Source organism: Balaenoptera ricei, chromosome 15 (genome assembly GCF_028023285.1).
Source record: "Balaenoptera ricei isolate mBalRic1 chromosome 15, mBalRic1.hap2, whole genome shotgun sequence".
NCBI lineage: Eukaryota > Metazoa > Chordata > Mammalia > Artiodactyla > Balaenopteridae > Balaenoptera > Balaenoptera ricei.
In genome coordinates, this window is record NC_082653.1 from 60,918,789 (window position 1) to 60,937,007 (window position 18,219).

Genomic DNA, 18,219 nt, shown 5'->3' on the forward strand with positions numbered 1-18,219 from the left:
GATGAATTTGACTGAAGCGAAACGTTCTATGCCAGTTCCCTACACCGACAAGGGGCCATGGATTTATATGTCACGAGATGATCAACATTGCTGTTTTCATTTTTTATTTGCTGTCATGTTCAGGGAACTATCATATGTCTCCCACCCCGATTTTCGTGATGTCTCAGTTTTAAGCGTTTCCAATTTGAGTATGAAATTATCCATCAGTCACAGAGAGAATTTGTGTTGTCCTAACCGGGGAAACTGTTGATGGAAGAGCGAGGGCTGGCTGGAGGAGGCTTGCCCCCTCTGCCCCGGGCCCCCATCTGGAATATCACTTCTCCCCCTGGACAGCGGTCCGATCTTGCCCATCCCCAGGATCCAGGATGATACCACGTTTATCTATTCACTGCATAAATAATGCAGTAGCATGCTCCATGTGTCGGGGACTGACCTGGGCACCAGTGATGCAGAGAACGGACTGTTCCCTGGGCCCTCCTAGTCAGCAGTGTGGTGGAGGAGACACTCACGTGAGCTGAGCTGAGCTGATGGCATCCAGGCCCTCGCCAGAGCCCGTAAGCTACGAGTATCTATTCTGGGGTATCTAGACCTCAGCTCCGCAGAAGGAGAAGCTCTGCAGTGGGGCCGGGGCCCCCCCTCATTGCCTCGGGTGATTCTAACGCAGATGGTGTTGAGAACCACTGACACCTAGAATTTAATAGAGTTTTGGTTTCATTGGATTCAGTTTGCCTTCTCTATATAGCAAGTGTAGTTGCTTTTCTATTTGCTAGAGTGATTTCCTTTTTTTTTAAATTTTATTTATTTATTTACTTATGGTTGTGTTGGGTCTTCGTTTCTGTGCGAGGGCTTTCTCTGGTTGTGCCAAGCGGGGGCCACTCTTCATCGCGGTGCACGGACCTCTCACTATCGCGGCCTCTCTTGTTGCGGAGCACAGGCTCCAGACGCGCAAGCTCAGTAATTGTGACTCACGGGCCCAGCTGCTCCGCGGTATGTGGGATCTTCCCAGACCAGGGCTCGAACCCGTGTCCCCTGCACTGGCAGGCAGATTCTCAACCACTGTGCCACCAGGGAAGCCCAAGAGTGATTTCCTTTTGAGTAAGTTTTATAACTAAAAAAGGTGAGTTGATTTAAAAAATAGCATTAATAAACAATAGTGCGGGTAGTACGCGAATGTGGCAAACATCACGACCGTGCCTTGTGGTTGGCTGATATGTGGGAAGTACTTCTCTTTGTTTTATCACAGGATCAAAGTTTTAAGTCCCCTTATTTTGGTTCCCATAGCATCACTGGGACGGATTGGGCAGTATGCCAGCGATTCATGAAGGGGTAACACAGAAACAGTGAACAAAACTCATCATTATACTTGTTTAGGGACTCTGCTAGTTGTCTATTTCTGCATAACAAATTGTCCCAAAACGTAGAGGCAGAAACAACATTTTGAAATAGCAACATTTACGATCTTATGGTTTCAGGAATCCATGTGGTTTAGTTGGTTCTTTCTCTGGGTCCGGGCCACAGACATCTCAGGCCTGATGGGGGAAGGATCTGTTTCCATACTCACCCGTGTGCTTGTTGGCAGGACTCAGTTTCTCAGGGGCTCTTAGACTGAGGGCCTTAGTTCCTCCCGGGCTGTTGGCTGGAGGCCGTTTCTCACCACCCTAGTTCATCATAGCCACTTGCTTCATCGAAGTGAGCGAGCCAGGAAAACATGAGAGAGACCAGCAAGATGGAAGTCGCGGTCTTTTATAACCTAACCTCAGAACTGGTTTCCCATCACTTCTGCCTTCATCTGTTGGTTAGAAGTGAGTCAGTAGGGCTCACCCACGCTCAGGGAAAGGGATGACACAGGGCACCAATGCCAGGACGGGGGCCACCGGGCTGTATGTTAGGAGGCTGCCTAGCATGGGACTACGCTGAAGACACCCACTAATCCACATCCCTGTCACCTTGAGGGGCACCCGTGGGAGAGCGTTCTCGCAGGTCCTAACGCCAGGAGAAGCTGTGCTTCCTCTCAGCATTCACTGTTTGTTTTTTGTTTGTTTGTTTGTTTGTTTGTGGACACAGTGAATCTTGTAACTAGTTTTGTTTCACTCTTTGGTCAAGAGGCATTTGAGTCAAAATTACTGCTGCTTTTTGATTATAGGGAAATGATTGTATAGAAATTTATGATCTGGAAATTCTGTGACAGGACTTTCTGCATACTGACGTTCTCTGGTCTGGTCTTCCGAGTAGTTCTGTTTTATTTCTTTCATCGCTCTCCTCCATTCTTTTTGTATTATTATACTGAATTGTATATATTCTTACATGTCTCTGCTTTCACATGTCTTGGGGTTCGGGGAACTTGGTATTTGTCAGTTTTGCTGTTTCAGGGTGGACTCTTGGTTTCTGAGGTACAGAGGGACCAACACCTCCGTCTTCCTAGTGCCCGGGGTTTCCAACCAAGAGTGTGTGGGCAAGGCTGGCAGTGAAAGCCCTGAGTCACCTGGTTGCGGGGCGGGGTGGGTCACAACTCCTCAGAACTTGAGCGACAATGGCCAGGTCTGTGTTCTCCAGGCCTACACGTGCCTCTCTGCTTCAGTAACAGCATGGTTTGGCACAAGGCCCTTCATCTCTTTGAGCCTCAGTTTTCCCGTCTGTAAAATGGGGTGTGGTATATTGGTCAGGGTGGGCTGGGTTATGCTGCAGTAACAAAGAACTCCAAAATGCCACTATAGAAAACAATGGTTTCTGTCTCATCCGTGTTGCATGTCCTTCACCGGCTTGCTGGCCCTCCGCTGCATGCTGTCATCATTCTCACACCCAGACCCAGGCTGTGGTAGGGGGACGAAACAGCCTGGCCGAGCACACACTCTCTCTTCCACCTGGGTATGAGACACATCACTTTTCTCTTATTTCATTGTCAAAGCAAGTCCCCTGGACGCAGGTCATTGCAGGTGAGTGAGGACACGCAGTCCTACCAGGCACCTAGAAAGAGCAGAGTTATTTGTGGCTGGCCCTGGTGACTTCCAGAGGTGGCCGCTTACTTGCCTCCTAGGGTGGTGATGGGACCTCAGTCAGATAATCTCTGCAGAGCTTTTGGTGCCTGGCGCCTGGGTAGCACTCACTGAACCGTGATACTGGTGGTAGTTACGGTGGCTCTGATGGCGATGCTCATTAGAGAAGTAAAGCTTGTCTAGGGGCCCACAGTTTGCAGACCTCCGTCTGATTGATGTATCCATTCAGTCCATGTATGTGGAGTTTCTCAGTTTCCCGAGTTCCACGTACTATGCTTTGAACCGGAGATCAAAGACAAGATCGACATGGTCTGTGTCCTGAAGTAGCTCCAGTCTCTCCTTGGCAGCAAGGATTGAAGGCTTTCCTTTGGGTTTTTCTTTTGAGGGCTTGACCTTCCTAGGAAAACATATGGAATAAAATAAAATAAATGCCACACCTGGAAGGGATCATTGTTTCTGTATCAGTTAGGATGCTTTCAGTGGCAGAAACAGAGGACCCAAGCCACAGTGGCATCAGCAGAGCAAGGAATTTGTTACATTAGGCAACTGAAAAGTTCAGAGCTGGATGAGCCATGGTCCCATCTTCTCAGTAATCAAGAGAAAGAACGAGACTGTCCACCATAGCCAGCAAAATCCCCAGGCTTCACTCTGATTGAACCAGCTTGAACCAGTCATGTGGCCACAAGGACAGGATATGCTGACTGATCTGTGTTATTTGGTGCTCACCCTTGGATCAAGGCTGGGTAGGGTTTGTTCCACACAGATCTCTTGGTGGGGTGGCTTCCCGGGAGGGGAGTGGGTGCTGGGCAGCAAACAGCCACAGTCCACCACTTTATCCTGCTTTTTCCTTTCCTTGGGGAGGAAATGGAAGCTCAGAGCAGGGAAATGGCTTGCCTGCTGCCACTCAGCATGTTAGAAACAGAGCAGGGACCAGGCTGTGGGTCTAGGACTGTATTCTTGCTGCTTTGACTCGGTTCCAAAAGCATCTTCTTGGGAAGTCATCAATTTCGAAGGGGACTGGGGACACATCGCACTTTGGGAGATGTAATTATAAAACAGATGTTAAATTGCACTGTCCCTGGCATCTTTAATGGGCAGAACTTCATTATTTATTGCTTGTTGATAAAAGACAGATTGAAAATTAGACAGATTTCTCCCTGGCAGGACTGGTTGTCGTGTCTGATCTCTGCGGGGAGAGGTCTGGGGCTCTAACTGAGGGTGTTGGTGATGGGCTTCCTAAGTCAGCAGTGGCAGCAAGTGGCGGCTGCCCAGCCATGCTGAGGCCATTACTTAGGCTGGTTTTGGGAGGCACTGGTGTGTGTGTGCGGCAGGGCTGTTAACTTTGACGTGTGAGTATTTCTGGAAGGTGCTCTTTTGGAGTTACTGCTGGTGTTCATCGCTGAACATCACACGGCAGCTTGTCTGGGTGCTGGTTCAGGAGTGGGCCTTTTTAGTGCTCGAGGACAAGACCTCAGCTTTAAGAATTCTTTCTCCCTTTCTGCCATCAAGGCCATCACCTTTTACTCTCGCACAGCGGAACCCCTAAGGCTGACCAGCTGCCCGAGCTGTTCTGTGGAATCGATTGACCCAACCATCCTCCCACCCATCTGGTGTTTCCGAGAGCCGATAGCACGGTGGATTGGGTTGGGTGAGTGAATGTAGGAAATAGTTTGCACCTGTAGTCAGCATGTTCCTCACGGAAGATCATGTCTTCCAGCCATTTCCTACCCCCGGCCTCTGACATGACCTTCCCTGCCTGTGTGTAGCACCCTGACCCGACCTTATTCATGACTTCAGGAGATGCTTGCTGAGTGCCTTCTCTGTACCCAGCCCTGGGATACAGTACACCAGACTCTATCTGCATTATTTCACTTAATCCATAATAAGCCTAGCAGGGAAGTATTACTTGCCTGCTTTATACCTGAGGAGAGTGAGGCTTGGAGAGGTCGGGGGCCTTGGTTGGGATGGCACAGTAAGCGTGCAAGCCCAGACCTGTCAAATCCCAAAGCCGTGTTCTTTCACTGCATGTTACAGCCCATTGTGGACTCTCCACCCCACACCTGAGTCCACTCCTGGCTCTGGCACTTACAGCCCTGTGCCCTTGAGCAGGTTAAGTCAACTCTCTGAGTGTCTGTTTCCTCATCTATAAAATGAGCATGATAATAGTATCAACCCCTCAGGGTAATGACGCATTTAAAATGTATAACCCAGGGCCTGGCACCGAGCACGGGATCAATAAATGTAACAAGTCACCACAAGCTTGGTGGCTTAAAACAACACACATTTATTCTCTCACGGTTGTGGAAGCCAGAAGTCTGAAATCAAAGTGTGGACACCGGCAGGGCCAGGTATGATCTGGAGATTACAGGGGAAGAGCCTTCCTGCCTCTTCTAGCTTCTAGCGGGCCTGAGCATTCCTTGGCTTGTGGCCACATCATTCCAATCTCCGCCTCTGTCTTCACATGGCCTTCTCCTGCTTCTCTCTGTGTGTCTCTTCTAAGGACACTTGTCATTGGGTTTTAGGGCCCACCCGGATAATCCAGGATGATCTCATCTCGAGATCTTTAACCTAGTTACGTCTGCAAAATTGTTTTTCCAAATAAAGTCACATTTACCGGTTCTGGGCCTTAAGATATGGACATACCACTTGAGGGGCCACCATTCAAGTCATTACAGCTGCTATTATTTTTAAAAAATGTTTTGGAAGGCACATGTATTACATGAATACATTCTGAATGTAAATATTCAGACATTATGTTAAAATCTCTTTGTCAGTCACCCTCAGGTCCATTCCCCTCCCCAGAGACCACCGTCCTGGTGAGTTTGGTGCTTATCCTTCCAGACCTTTCTGTTAGGATAGAAAGATAGATGTCATCACGGATTATTACCCTGCTGCCAGGCCCCATGATAAGTCCTGGGTGTCCGAGGTGGGTGAAAGCACAGCCTGGTGCCCGGTCAGCTTGCAGGTGTCTAGGGAAGTAGGGAGTAAACCAGTGATCTCCATGCACGTGAGAGGGGCCGTAACAGCCACACGGACAAAGTGCCGTGGGGACACCACGGGGCAGCCTTCAGCTCTCTTTGTAAAAGAGGAACATCAGGTTCTAAAGGCTTTGCTGAGTGGAGGCACCTCAGCCTTGTAGGGTTTGAAAGATGCCAACCTTGAAAGGCACAAGTCTGGGGAACTGGGTGAGGAAGGAACCTGGAGTGGACATGGCCGGTGGCAGGAGTGTATCCAGAGCTCCTGGAGGCTGTGCCTGGGGACTGTCCTACTTGGGGAACTGGAGGTTTTCTCCAGGGTGGTGGGTTTCAAGCTGTGTCCCATGGGGCTCCAGGCCTCTGAGAAGAGGACACAGGGGCTGGGGTGGGTGGGAGGAGGGCAGAGCCCTGGGCTCTCACCCAGCTTGGCCCCAGCAGCCCCTCTCCCTGCTGAGTGACGTGCCTGGGAGCTGTGCCCAGTGGCCCCCTCCCAGCATGGTGTCCAGCTGCCCCAAGCCTCAGGAGCAAACATGCAAACAAAGGAAAAGCCATGTGCTTTGGCTGACTGCCGTGTTGACAAATGGTGCTAATAGGTCTAGATGGACAAAAAAGACAAGATGAGATGCCTCTGGGTGACTTTTCAAAGTCACCTTTCTGGGTTTTCTCATGTAGAGGACACAGATGGTATCCATTGTGCTGGGAAGTGAGGCAGCCAGATGGACCGTGTCCTCCAGGACTGACCTGAGCCACGGTGGGTGTGGTGAGTGAGAGGCGCTCAGACCTTCCAGAAGCGTAAGATCCGCCTCCACGCCCAGCCCAGTGTACTTGGCCTTACGAGGACTCCCGCTGGGCCTTCGTGTGCTGGGCTGCTCTGGGTGATGCAGCCATGACTGCACTTGGAGCCCCGGCTCCCGGGCTCTCTTCCCTGCACTTGACATCAACTGTCTCACTTCTTTGTCAGGACAACCCTGCGAGGGAGGTGGAATTGCTGTATTTATTCTGCAGAGAAGGAAACAGAGGCACAGAGAGGTCGGGCCACTTGCCAGGCTCACAGCACTGGAAAGAGGGCCCCCAGGCGCTGGGCTCTGGCGTCCGTGCCCTGCGCCCTTGCTGCTGTGCTCTCCACCGCGTCCCCCAACCCGCGGCCGCCAGGGTGATGCCCTGCGGAGCAGCCAGGGCGCTGCCGCTAACGCTGGGCCTCTTGGCCAAACGTCAATCAATAAAAGTGGTTTGCTTACCCAGAAAATCGAAATCTTGAAAGTACAGGGAAGGGAAAACCCCCAGGTGCGTTTTCAGCCTGGGCCATATTCACAGACATGTGGAAATACAAGCTCAGTCTTAATAAGAGGGGAGTTGAAGGGTAAGAAATAAAATAGGAAGCTTTCTGTTCCAGCAGAGCGGGCAGATCCAATAAAAGAGAGTAGCGTCTAGGTTTCTGTTGCTGACGTGTAGAAACCAAGTTGGCCGTTCAGTTTTCGGTGCCTTAGCACCGGCTGGGAGGGGCACTGGACTACATCAGTTCTCTTTGCTCCTTGTGGCACAGCTGGATGGGGCTAGAAATGCTGGGCTGAGGAGAACGCGGGCAGCCTGCCCGAGTGCCCGTTCTTGCTGGTGGGGCCGGTGCTGCTCTGCTCGGAGCAGCTGGTGGGCGGCCCTGTGCTGCCCCAGAGACAGATCAGGAGACATGGTGAATTCTCAGTAGTGGGAAATGGGTTCTGATTTAAAAAAACCACCCGAGCTGAAGGCAAGGTCGCTAAAGTCTGGAGCTGGCCCGAGTTCCCCTTCTTGTTTTGTCCTCTTCCCGCAGGGAGGTGACAGGGAAGGTAAGAAATGGCAGCTGAGGACGATGTACTGTAACGGCACAGGCAGCGTGCTGGGCAGCTTATAAACAGGACGCTGCAGAGGTTGGGGTGGGTGAGTGCTGGCCCCGCTTTACAGAAGAGGAAACTGGGGCATACGTTTCACGGTTAGTAACTGGCAAAGCCCGGATCTCCCTGACCTTTAGACACCAGCCCCTCCCTGCGTGTTTCCCCGAGGACCTGGGCAGCCAAAGGGAATCATTAAAGAACTTCCTGAGAAACTCACCCCTCCAACCCACCTCACGCACCTGAAGCAGCCTCTAGGGTGTGGCTCTCTTATTTGGAAGAGGTAGAAATTAAATCTGCAGAAAGAACCCTGGGAGGAAACATTCCAGAGTCATTTTGCTCTTATCTGCAAGTCAGCAGTGCCTGCTTATCTGCTGATGTAATCATCACACTTGTAATGGCAGAAATACACTCCAGACGTGTCAGTAGCCGCAGGGAGCGCAGGTGTATACATGCTCTGACTGCCCGAGTGTCTTCATTTCCCGTTACAAGGAACAGATTCCTTCCCTCAGGAATTAGCCTGGATTCTCGTTTTGCACCCTTGTTTCTTTGGGGGGAGGCGGCATGTGTAGTAAAAAGAGCACAGCTCGGATTTCAGCCAAATTTGGGTTTGAATTCTTGCTGTGTCCATGGGCACATCGCAGAGCCTCTCTGAGCCTCTTGTAGAACATGGGACACGAAATCCTCACATTAAAAGGTTGCTGTGAGGATGATGTAAATGAATGTAAATAAGGGCCTGGATCCTTAAATGTCATTTCGTATCCCTCCCCCTCCATCCAGATCTGGGGCCTCTCTTTACGCTCAAGTACTGAAAGTCGTTTCACGAAGCTGTGAAGCTCAAACATTTGTTCCTCCCCCCCGAGAAGAAGGAAGTGTTTCCTTGAAATTACTGATGATTTTTCTACATCTGTTCAACCATCAACGACAGCAGAAGTTGGCAAACTTTTTCTGTAAATGGCCAGAGAGTAAATATTTTAGGTGCTGTGGGTTGTACTGTCTCTGTCACACGGACTGAACTTTGGGGATAGAGTGTGACAGCGGCCATAGGTGATACACACATGTCATACCAGCGTCACTGTGTTCCAGTGAAAATTTATTTACAAACGCAGGCTGGATTTGGCCTGTGGGCCATAGTTTGCCAACTGTTGATTTTGATTCTGGGGAGGTACTGGATTTGGGGACCAGGAATATAAAAATGAATGAGCCCCCTCCCCCCGCCCCCCGCCCTGGAGGGTCTCCCGCAGCAGCACGCCTGCCTGTGCGAGCTCATGAGGGCTGTTCTGTTTGCAGGAAGACAGCATTTGGGGTAACAGGCCTGGAGGGGGGCCTTCTGTTGTCCTTCCGGCCTAGTGTCTCCAGCGCATCAACCCAGATAGACTCAGATCTGCTCCTGTCTGCAGTAATGAGCTCCGCAGACCTGCCACTTAAACCTCCTTGATACATCTTAATGCTGTTAAATGCTGCTCGGTGGTCCCTGGCTAATTTCTAAGTGACAGTTTCAGTTGTGTTTGCCGTGTATTTAAGGAAATCCTACATTCACTCTCCGCTTACACTGCAATCCTGGTGAGAGCAGTTTTGGATTCTAGAGTTTGCACAACTCTGCTTCTCCTTGGCATCTTCTGGTTGCTCTGTGCCTCCATTTCTCTGGCTGTTCAATGGGAGTTGAAGGTGAAATGAGGCAGTTTGTTGAGTGTTTTCTAAACTTCTTTCTTCTTAAGTAAATCATGCTTGTGTACCCTTTTCTTTAAAAGGAGCTCTGCCTTGGAAACTCGATATGAGAAATGGGTCAAAGTATAATAGAAGCTGCTCTTTTTTTTTTTGGCTGCATGGCATGCAGGATCTTAGTTCCCCGACCAGGGATCGAACCTGCGCCCCCTGCAGTGGAAGCGCAGAGTCTGAACCACTGGGCAGCCGGGGAAGTCCCTAGAAGCTCCTCTTGCTGAAGAAGGGCATTGGGGGAGGGAAGGCTCTGGCCACTAAGCCCTTGCAGCACCTACTAGAAACTTTGGAGATCTGTCAGGAGCAGGCATGACCCCCACTGTGGTGCGGGGCCATAGAAACCTGCAGTGGGGGGACCCAGCCACTCCTCAGCCCTGGGTGTCCTCATGTGTAGCAGGAGAGGGTTTAGATGAGTCAAATGCTCTCAGCTCCTTCTTAAGAAGCCTAAGTCTTTCGCTAGAGATTGGCTGAGAATTAATGACTGAAGAATAGCTTTCTATTAGTAATTACTAATACTTTCTATTAGTGATTACTTAATTAGTAATTAAGCCTAGAGAAACTGGAGACCCTTGTGGATTTGTACTTTCTTTACAGGTGAGGCTTAAAAAAATCTGTTGCTGAAAAGGCAATGGGCAGACGTTGGCAAATTATCTGGTGTGCCAAGTTGAGATGGCATCTGCATGTGTGTGTGTGCATATGGGTGTGTGTGTGTATGGGGTGTGTGCGTGTATGGGTGTGTGTGCATGTGTGTGTGTACATTGGTATGGGTTTGCATATGGGTGTGTGTGTATGGGTGTGTGTGTATGGGTGTGTGTGCATATGGGTGTGTGTGCATGTATGGGTGTGTGTGCATGTATGGGTGTGTGCATATGGGTGTATGCGTATGGATGGGTATGTGCATACGGGTGTGTGTGCGTATGGGTATGCGTATGGGTGTGTGTGCACGTATGGGTGTGGGTGTGTGTGCGTATGGGTGTGTGCATATAGGTGTGTGTGTATGGGGGTGTGTGTGCATATGGCTGTGTGTGTGCGCGTGCATGTGGATGTGTGTTTGTCCGTATGAGTGTGTGTGTGTGCATGTGTGTGTGTATATTGGTGTGTGTGCATATGGGTGTGTGTGTATGGGTGTGTGTGCGTGTATGGGTGTGTGCATATGGGTGTGTGTGCGTGTATGGGTGTGTGCATATGGGTGTATGCGTATGGATGGGTATGTGCATACGGGTGTGTGTGCGTATGGGTATGCGTATGGGTGTGTGCGCACGTATGGGTGTGGGTGTGTGTGGGTGTGGGTGTGTGCATATAGGTGTGTGTGTATGGGGGTGTGTGTGCATATGGCTGTGTGTGTGCGCGTGCATGTGGATGTGTGTTTGTCCGTATGAGTGTGTGTGTGTGCATGTGTGTGTGTATATTGGTGTGTGTGCATATGGGTGTGTGTGTATGGGTGTGTGTGCGTGTATGGGTGTGTGCGTATGGGTGTGTGTGCGTGTATGGGTGTGTGCATATGGGTGTATGCGTATGGATGGGTATGTGCATACGGTTGTGTGTGCGTATGGGTACGCGTATGGGTGTGTGCGCACGTATGGGTATGGGTGTGTGTGCGTATGGATGTGTGCATATAGGTGTGTGCATATGGCTGTGTGTGTGCGCATGCATGTGGATGTGTGTTTGTGCGTAGGAGTGTGTGTGTGTGTATGGGTGTGCGTGTTCGCTCAGCAGCCTCCTGGCTGTTCCCTCTTGCCTGCTGCCCAGAGTGACTTTTCAAACGGGGACTTGCCCAGTCTCTCCGTTGCTTAAATCCTTTTGGAGGCTTCCCTCTACCTGAGCAAAGACCAGAGCCATGCCGTCCTCCCGCAGGCCTCAGCTCCAGCGCCGGTCCCTCCAAACCTCTTTCCCGAATCGCCTTCCCAGACACCTTAGTTATCTTGATTCTTCTCCATGGACTTTTCACACTGTAATTGTGCTATCAGTTATTTCAAGACTGTCTCCCTGGATGGATTGTGTGCTCCATGGGCCCCAGGCCTTCATCTCCCCTGCTCCCTGCTGCCTCTCTGGTACCCAGAGTGTCTGGCCCGTAAGAGGAACCTAGTACGGATTTGCAGACTAAATGAGTAACAGTGTGTGCGTCTGTGTTGGAGCAGCTGGCCCTTCACGCGTGCGTGGGGACTGCTGGGTCCCAAACGCCTGTCTCTTCTGTCCAACATCCTTGAACTCTGCCCCTGAACGATGAGAGTAACTGCCACTTAGCAAGCCCTTTGTACGTATGTTGTCCATGCATCTTAATTGCTTGGAAACAAACTAGATGTCCATTCTTAGTAAATCAGATAATTTTCTCACGCCCCCTCCCTTCTCATCCCTGCCCTCCTCCAACCATCCCGTCCCCCATCTGTCTATTTGTTCATCTGTACATCTATCCATCCATTGGGAACATGCTCTGAGCAATCAGTATGTGCCTGATACCATCTGGGGTTCTGAGAATACTGTTCCCGAGACCCTCAAGAGTCTTTCTGGGAAAAGCAGACACATCAAAAACTAATTCACAGAAGTGTGCTAGCCTGCCTTTATGCAAACTTCCAGGGCTACTCAGAGGACTGAATTAAAGACTCTTTAAAGATCTTATTTGCCAGTTCGTTACTCCCAGTAGAGGGTCTCGGGCCTCAGCTGATGCCTCTAATTGTATATTTGTAAAACAAAGAACAAATTAACAGATAAACACACAACCCTGAAAGTGGTCCAGACCTGGCAGCAGCCTCCCTGAGGGGAGGAAAGCCCAGGCCTGCTTTGTGTTCAAAGCAGCAGCCCTGAGCCTGTTTGTCCTCTGGCCCGGCGACCAAGCTGGAGACAGAGCCGTGCATTTCACATGTTGTTCCTTCTTAAAAAGTGAGAAGAGAAAGCAAGGTGTTGGTGGGATGGGAAATAGTTGTCATTTCTGGCAGTGCAAAGTGAGAGCTAATTGCTGAAGAAAAGGCTATGTGAAAAGAGGGATGTGTGAGAAAGTGACTGGAAAACATAAATTATGGGTGTTTTTTCATGATTGGGACAAAGATTTGCTGTCCTGTATTGTCTGCCTTTTTGCCTTGTCTTTTGAGCAGTGAATCCGAGAGCCCTGTAATTAGAAGACAAGGAATATGGTTCTCTTCCTTTGGTTCCTCTTATCTCCAAACTAACTCATCCTTCTCATGCATGATGATTTCGAATTTGCTCCAGAGCAGTTTAAAACTTGATTGACACTTCCGTGGAAATGGAGCTTCCCTCATCATTCACTTGTTTCCTCAGTCACAAGTGCTCAGTCAGTGCCCACAACATGCCAGGGCCTGTGTGAACGACCTTTCGTGGAAGCTGCTGTCCCCACGCTCGCAGGGAGGGACCAATACAGAGTGTGGAATAATTGCAGCCTGAGCACCGGGAATGGTAGAGGGTGGCAGTGTGGAAGCTGCTTATTTCCGGTGATCAGGGAAGGTATCTCATAGGAGGTCATCTTTTAGCTGAATCTGAAAAGATGTGAAAAGAGCCAGCCGTACAAAGAGGCTGGGGGAAGAAAGGAGGGAAGCATGACTTGCGATAATACATCCTTCACAGTATTTATTTGAGGATTAATAATGTGCGAATACATTGGCGCATAGTAGATGCTCAATGCACATTGGCCCCCCTCTGCCCGCCATCTTTGTTGCTTTCTAGCAGGGCCTTCAGAGAGCCATGTGACTTCTTTCATGATCGGTGGAGGCTGACTTGTGTACCCAGAGATGGAAAAGGATTCTGATTGTGGGTCTCGCCTGTCCCTCCACATCCTTGTGTATGCAGCGCCTGGGGTGTTTGCTACAGAAAGACCCAGAAATCCTGGCTGCTCTGTTTCTCCAGCCATGGGCTCTGCCTTTCTCTGCACTCACATACTGACCCCCGAACCCCCAGACCGCAGGCCAGATGATGAGCCGCCTTCTCTGCAGGGCCAGGGAGAAGCAAATGAGGACAACCACACGTACTTGTGCTCCATGTTGGAGGGAATCCGAAAGAGCCCTCCACTGCAGAGATGTGTCCTCCAAGACTCCCCAGGGCTTCAGGAAGGCACGAGGGATGTTTGTGGCCAGTATCAATAGAAAGTTGATTTTTCTTACAAAGTCTCTACCCCACAAGTCTTTCACTGCCAGAATATGAAGTCAGATCAGCTTTCTGGATGCTTACTGTAAACCCCAGATGCTATCTAGCTCCAATCTGGGTAGACAGAATGAAAAGAGAGCATGTTAAGATGTTTAATAAGTTTGGCCATCAATTATCATCCTGCAGTTGCTGTAGAGCCTGGCCTGATTTTTCAGATCTATTCCACCGAGGTCAGAAAGTTCACGGACTCCTTTTCCAGCCAGGCTCCCTGAACTCAGGCAGACACACAAATGTCTCCTGGCTTGCTGATGCCAATAATGCCAGTAATCAGAAGAAAAACTCCTGGGGGCTTCCCTGGTGGTACAGTGGTTAAGAATCTGCCTGCCAGTGCAAGGGAAACGGGTTTGAGCCCTCGTCCAGAAAGATACCACATGCCGCGGAGCAGCTAAGCCTGTGAGCCACAACTACTGAGCCTGCGCTCTAGAGCCTGTGAGCCACAACTACTGAGGCCGCATGCCACAACTACTGAAGCCCGTGTGCCTAGAGCCTGTGCTCTGCAACAAGAGAAGCCACCGCAATGAGAAGCCTGCACACCACAATGAAGAGTAGCCCCTGCTCGCTACAACTAGAGAAAAGCCCGCACACAGCAACAAAGACCCAAAGTGCCAAAAATAAGATTTAATTAATTAATTAATTAATTAATTAATTAAAATTTTAGAAAAAGGAAAAAAATTTTTTAAAAAAAGAAAAACTCCTGAGTTGGGAGGATTTAACAACTCCCAGGTACTTAACATCCATTGTCCAAGAGGGTCCCCCTACAAATAAGCATCCCTGAAGGGAAATTTATCTGTCAGGAAGATACTTTCTTTTAAAAATTGATTGTTTTCAAGAAGCTCTCTGTTCATATCATTGTAGAGTGACATCTGTCCTTAAAAACCTCACCTTATCTTTTGCTTCTGGTCACCCTTCCCCTCAGCCTGGTGGGGCAGACAGTCAGAACCTTGCTTCTTGTGAACGAGGTTCCCTGGGTCCAAGCTCTGTTCACATCCCGTTTGAGACGAGACTGCATTTAAAGGCAGTGTAATGATGCCACTGGTGCCTTCACAGTCTGTGGGTCCTTCCTCCGATCTGCTTACCTGATCCTCACATTGTGCCGAAGAACCTTCCCCAGGCTCAGGTGCTGAGGGAAAGCTCAGAGAAGAGAGGTGGAGAGCCACCCTGCAGCCCCGCCAGAGAAGGCACTGGGTTCCATGTGGAAGCGCTGAGGGGAGACTGGTGTCTGGAAGGGGGCGCTTCAGAGCCAGCCTTAGCCCTCGTTCATCCCACGTGAACAGAAGACCTGAAGGCACAGCCTCTCCCATCCTGCGGGGGAGGATTGGAAAGACTATTTTATTCACTTTACGCAGTAATGCGTAATGTATTATGTATATAATTATGCAGGTGTATATTATGTATGTATATATACACAATATAATGTGTATCTGTTAGTGTTTACACGATTAATGCATCTTCACTGTAGAAAGTACAGGAAAGTTCAGATCCATGCTACAGATCCATCTGACCGCCCTCTCTCTGATACCCACCCCACTGTCTTTCGGATCTCTTTCATCCTCATATTGATCCACAGTCATTATGAGTTATATTTAAGACTCGCACTAGGCATTTGCAGTCTGTAGCAGCTTTTTTTTTTTTTCTTCTTAAATTTTTTTTTTGGTCGTGCCCTGCGGCTTGCAGGATCCTAGTTTCCCAACCAGGGATTGAACCCAGGCCCTCGGCAGTGAAAGTGCCGAGCCCTAACCACTGGACCGCCGGGGAATTCCCCATAGCGGCTTTTTATTAAACAGACACCAGGAGCTTTTTTTCTATGCCATTAGACATTTATCAAAAGCACTCTTTTGGTGGGATAATGCATTTTAGTTTACATTTTTAATTGTTAGTATTAGATTATTTTGAAACTCGAACGATACAAAAGAGTGTTGGCTAAATACCCTTGCTCCCACCCCGCTGCCTGGGTCCCACCCCCACCCCTAGCGCCCACAGGCTGGTGCCCCTTTGATTGGTGCCTTGAACTTCACTTCTCTACCTTCTTGATGCAAAAACAAACAAATACAACTTGATATTCTTCATTCTCTGTTTTCGCACCCAAGGTAGTGTATTAGACCCACCGTCTGTACCCTGCTTTTGCTTTCACGTGATGGTCCATCTTGGAGATGTTTTCATAACTGCACATGGAATGCTATCTCATTCTTGAAAAGCACATTTAAATTCTTTTAAAGCAATTCACTCAAAAGATAAATTTTTTCAATCTTCCAGAAAGATAGCAAATGAAAAATAAGCATCATTTCTCTCCCCAATCCCACTCCTAATCTGTTATCAACGATAGCCACTGTTATTTTCTTAGATCCTTTTCCAGAATTATTTTTGTGCTCGTACCTTCATGAGTGTGTGTGTGTGTGTGTGTAACTTGTGTCTTTTTAAACCAGGCATCTCATATGGACATGTCATAATTTCTTGAATCATTCCTCTGTAGTTGGACCTTTAGATCCTTTTGGTTGGCGTCTTTATTTCTCTGGATAGCAGAGGACTGTGATTTCTGGGTCAAAGGATGTAGGTGTCTTTAGGGATCTCAGTACACACAGCCCCGTGGCTTCCCCTGATAGATTGTACCAACTCTCACCCCAGCCACCCAGAGGAAAATAACAGTCCCTCTAACAGCAGGGCCACCCCTACCCCCAGCCCAGGGAGCTCCTGATCTTTTGAAACTGATGTTCTCTCAAGCGGTTAGGCGGGTTTCTCCTTGTTGGGCTTGAAAGAATCTCTCAACAGCAGCTCCTTAAAGCCTGCAACCCGGAGCCCAATTGAATTGCTTAGTTCCAGGAACCTGGAAAGGGCTCAGCTTGGGCCATTCTCCCTCAGGGCTGCCATGTATGGGGTGAGACACCCCCAGTGGCGGGCAGATTCGTGTCTGGTGTCAAGGATAACAGACAACTTCTCAATAGTTGTCATATTATTATAGCGCACAGGTCAGTCAAGGAGACCCTTCTACCTGCCTGGAACTGTTCCACATGCTCTACACGTATCAACTCCTCTTGTTCTCAGAACAACCCTGTGCGTATTAGTATTATACATACCCATTTTACAGACAAGGACAGTGTGATGCAGAGAAGTCAAGTGACTTGCTCGTGGCCACACAGTCAGGAGCTCGGGATTGGATCCTGAGCCGTGTGGTCCCAGAGCCCAGGCTGCATAACCACTGCATCCTCCTGCCTCTAAAAGGAGCCTGCTGATTCTCTAAGGACTACCTTCTAGTGTCTTCTTATCCTCTGTGCAGGCAAGACTTTGCCAAGTCTCACCTTCTCCTGTCACCTTTGAGCTGGCTTTTCCTCTGTTTGCTAAGGGTTTGTAGCAGAAAAGCCTGGACAGACCTGGATTCGTATCCCTTTCCTACATGTGTGGCCTTGGACAAGTTCAGCCTCTGTGATCCTCAGTTCCCTCATCTGGGGGGCAGGGAGCATTACCCACCCCCGGATCCTTATCACGATTGATGAAGATTGAGGATAAGGAGAATGCCCTGACAGGTGCACAGCGTGAAACTTTCTCTCATCACCCCGCACCCTTCTCTATCCCTCTTGGTTCTTCTTAGTTTTGATCCACAGTCTTAAGTTCTCTCCAGTTCAAATTCGATCCTATCACAAAAGGAAGCTCATTCCCAGGGTCTGATAACATCACGATTTATTGAGCATCTACAAGTGCTGGCCATTCGCTGTCTGCTCTGGGTGAGAATTGCCATTCCGCCAGGCGTTTTAGTTTCTTGCACCCAATCCTGTTCTCATGGGGCCTTTCTGAGTCAGAAGAGAAGGTCATGTTCGGCTGCCTTAAATTGCTCACACATGTGAGGGGAGAGGATAGAGCCATTTGGGGGACAGACATTTCCCTTTGTGTTTACACACCACGTGTGTCTGTACGTGATGGTCATCACGGTGATGATGCGTATTTTTGCCTTTGCACATTTGATACCTTGCCTCTCAGCTCCTAATTAGGCCTCTATAGCTCCAAAATTACATGCTTTTACACACCCATGATGATCTCAGTAGGATTAACAGTCCTTTTTATCTGTGAAGGTAATTGAGATCTTTCATGGTGGCATATTTTTATTACTGTAACTCCGTCTTTAACCATCCTTCCATAAAATCTCTTACTGTTTTCCAGTGACTGCTTCTTCACCTCATTCTGAGTAGGAAATGCTCAGGGGTCATTGAGAAGCAGAATTTCCTGTGATTGTGCAAACCATGGTAACCATGATGCATTTTCTCTCTCCCCTTCCCCCTCTCCCTATGGCAGGTGCCTGGAGATTTGAGTCAAACATCCGAAGACCAGAGTTTGTCGGATTTTGAAATGTAAGTCCACAGCATCTGCTCATGAGGGGCCCTTTAGAAACAAGACTCTGTTACTTGGCTTGCGTCCCAGGAGACCGTAGAGGGAACCAGCACCCGCTGTTGAAACCTGCCTGGCTGATTTGGTTATTGTAGAGGTGGGGAGTTGTTTGCCTGCAGCCTGAGTCTGGCCTTCAGATGT

General features: G+C 49.2%; 1 protein-coding gene across 6 annotated transcripts in view; it reads left to right on the plus strand.

Annotated features, from left to right (window-relative positions):
- Positions 1 to 18,219, plus strand: part of SNX29 (sorting nexin 29) — a 557,678-nt gene that overhangs the window by 354,700 nt on the left and 184,759 nt on the right. For all 6 annotated transcript variants that reach the window (XR_009497586.1, XR_009497587.1, XM_059896907.1 and 3 more), the window contains one exon: positions 17,986 to 18,041. Coding sequence is in view for 4 of the 6 variants with exons in the window: in XM_059896907.1 (XP_059752890.1) it covers positions 17,986 to 18,041 (56 nt within the window). In the remaining 2 variants the exon portion in view is untranslated. The remainder of the gene's footprint in view (positions 1 to 17,985; positions 18,042 to 18,219) is intronic.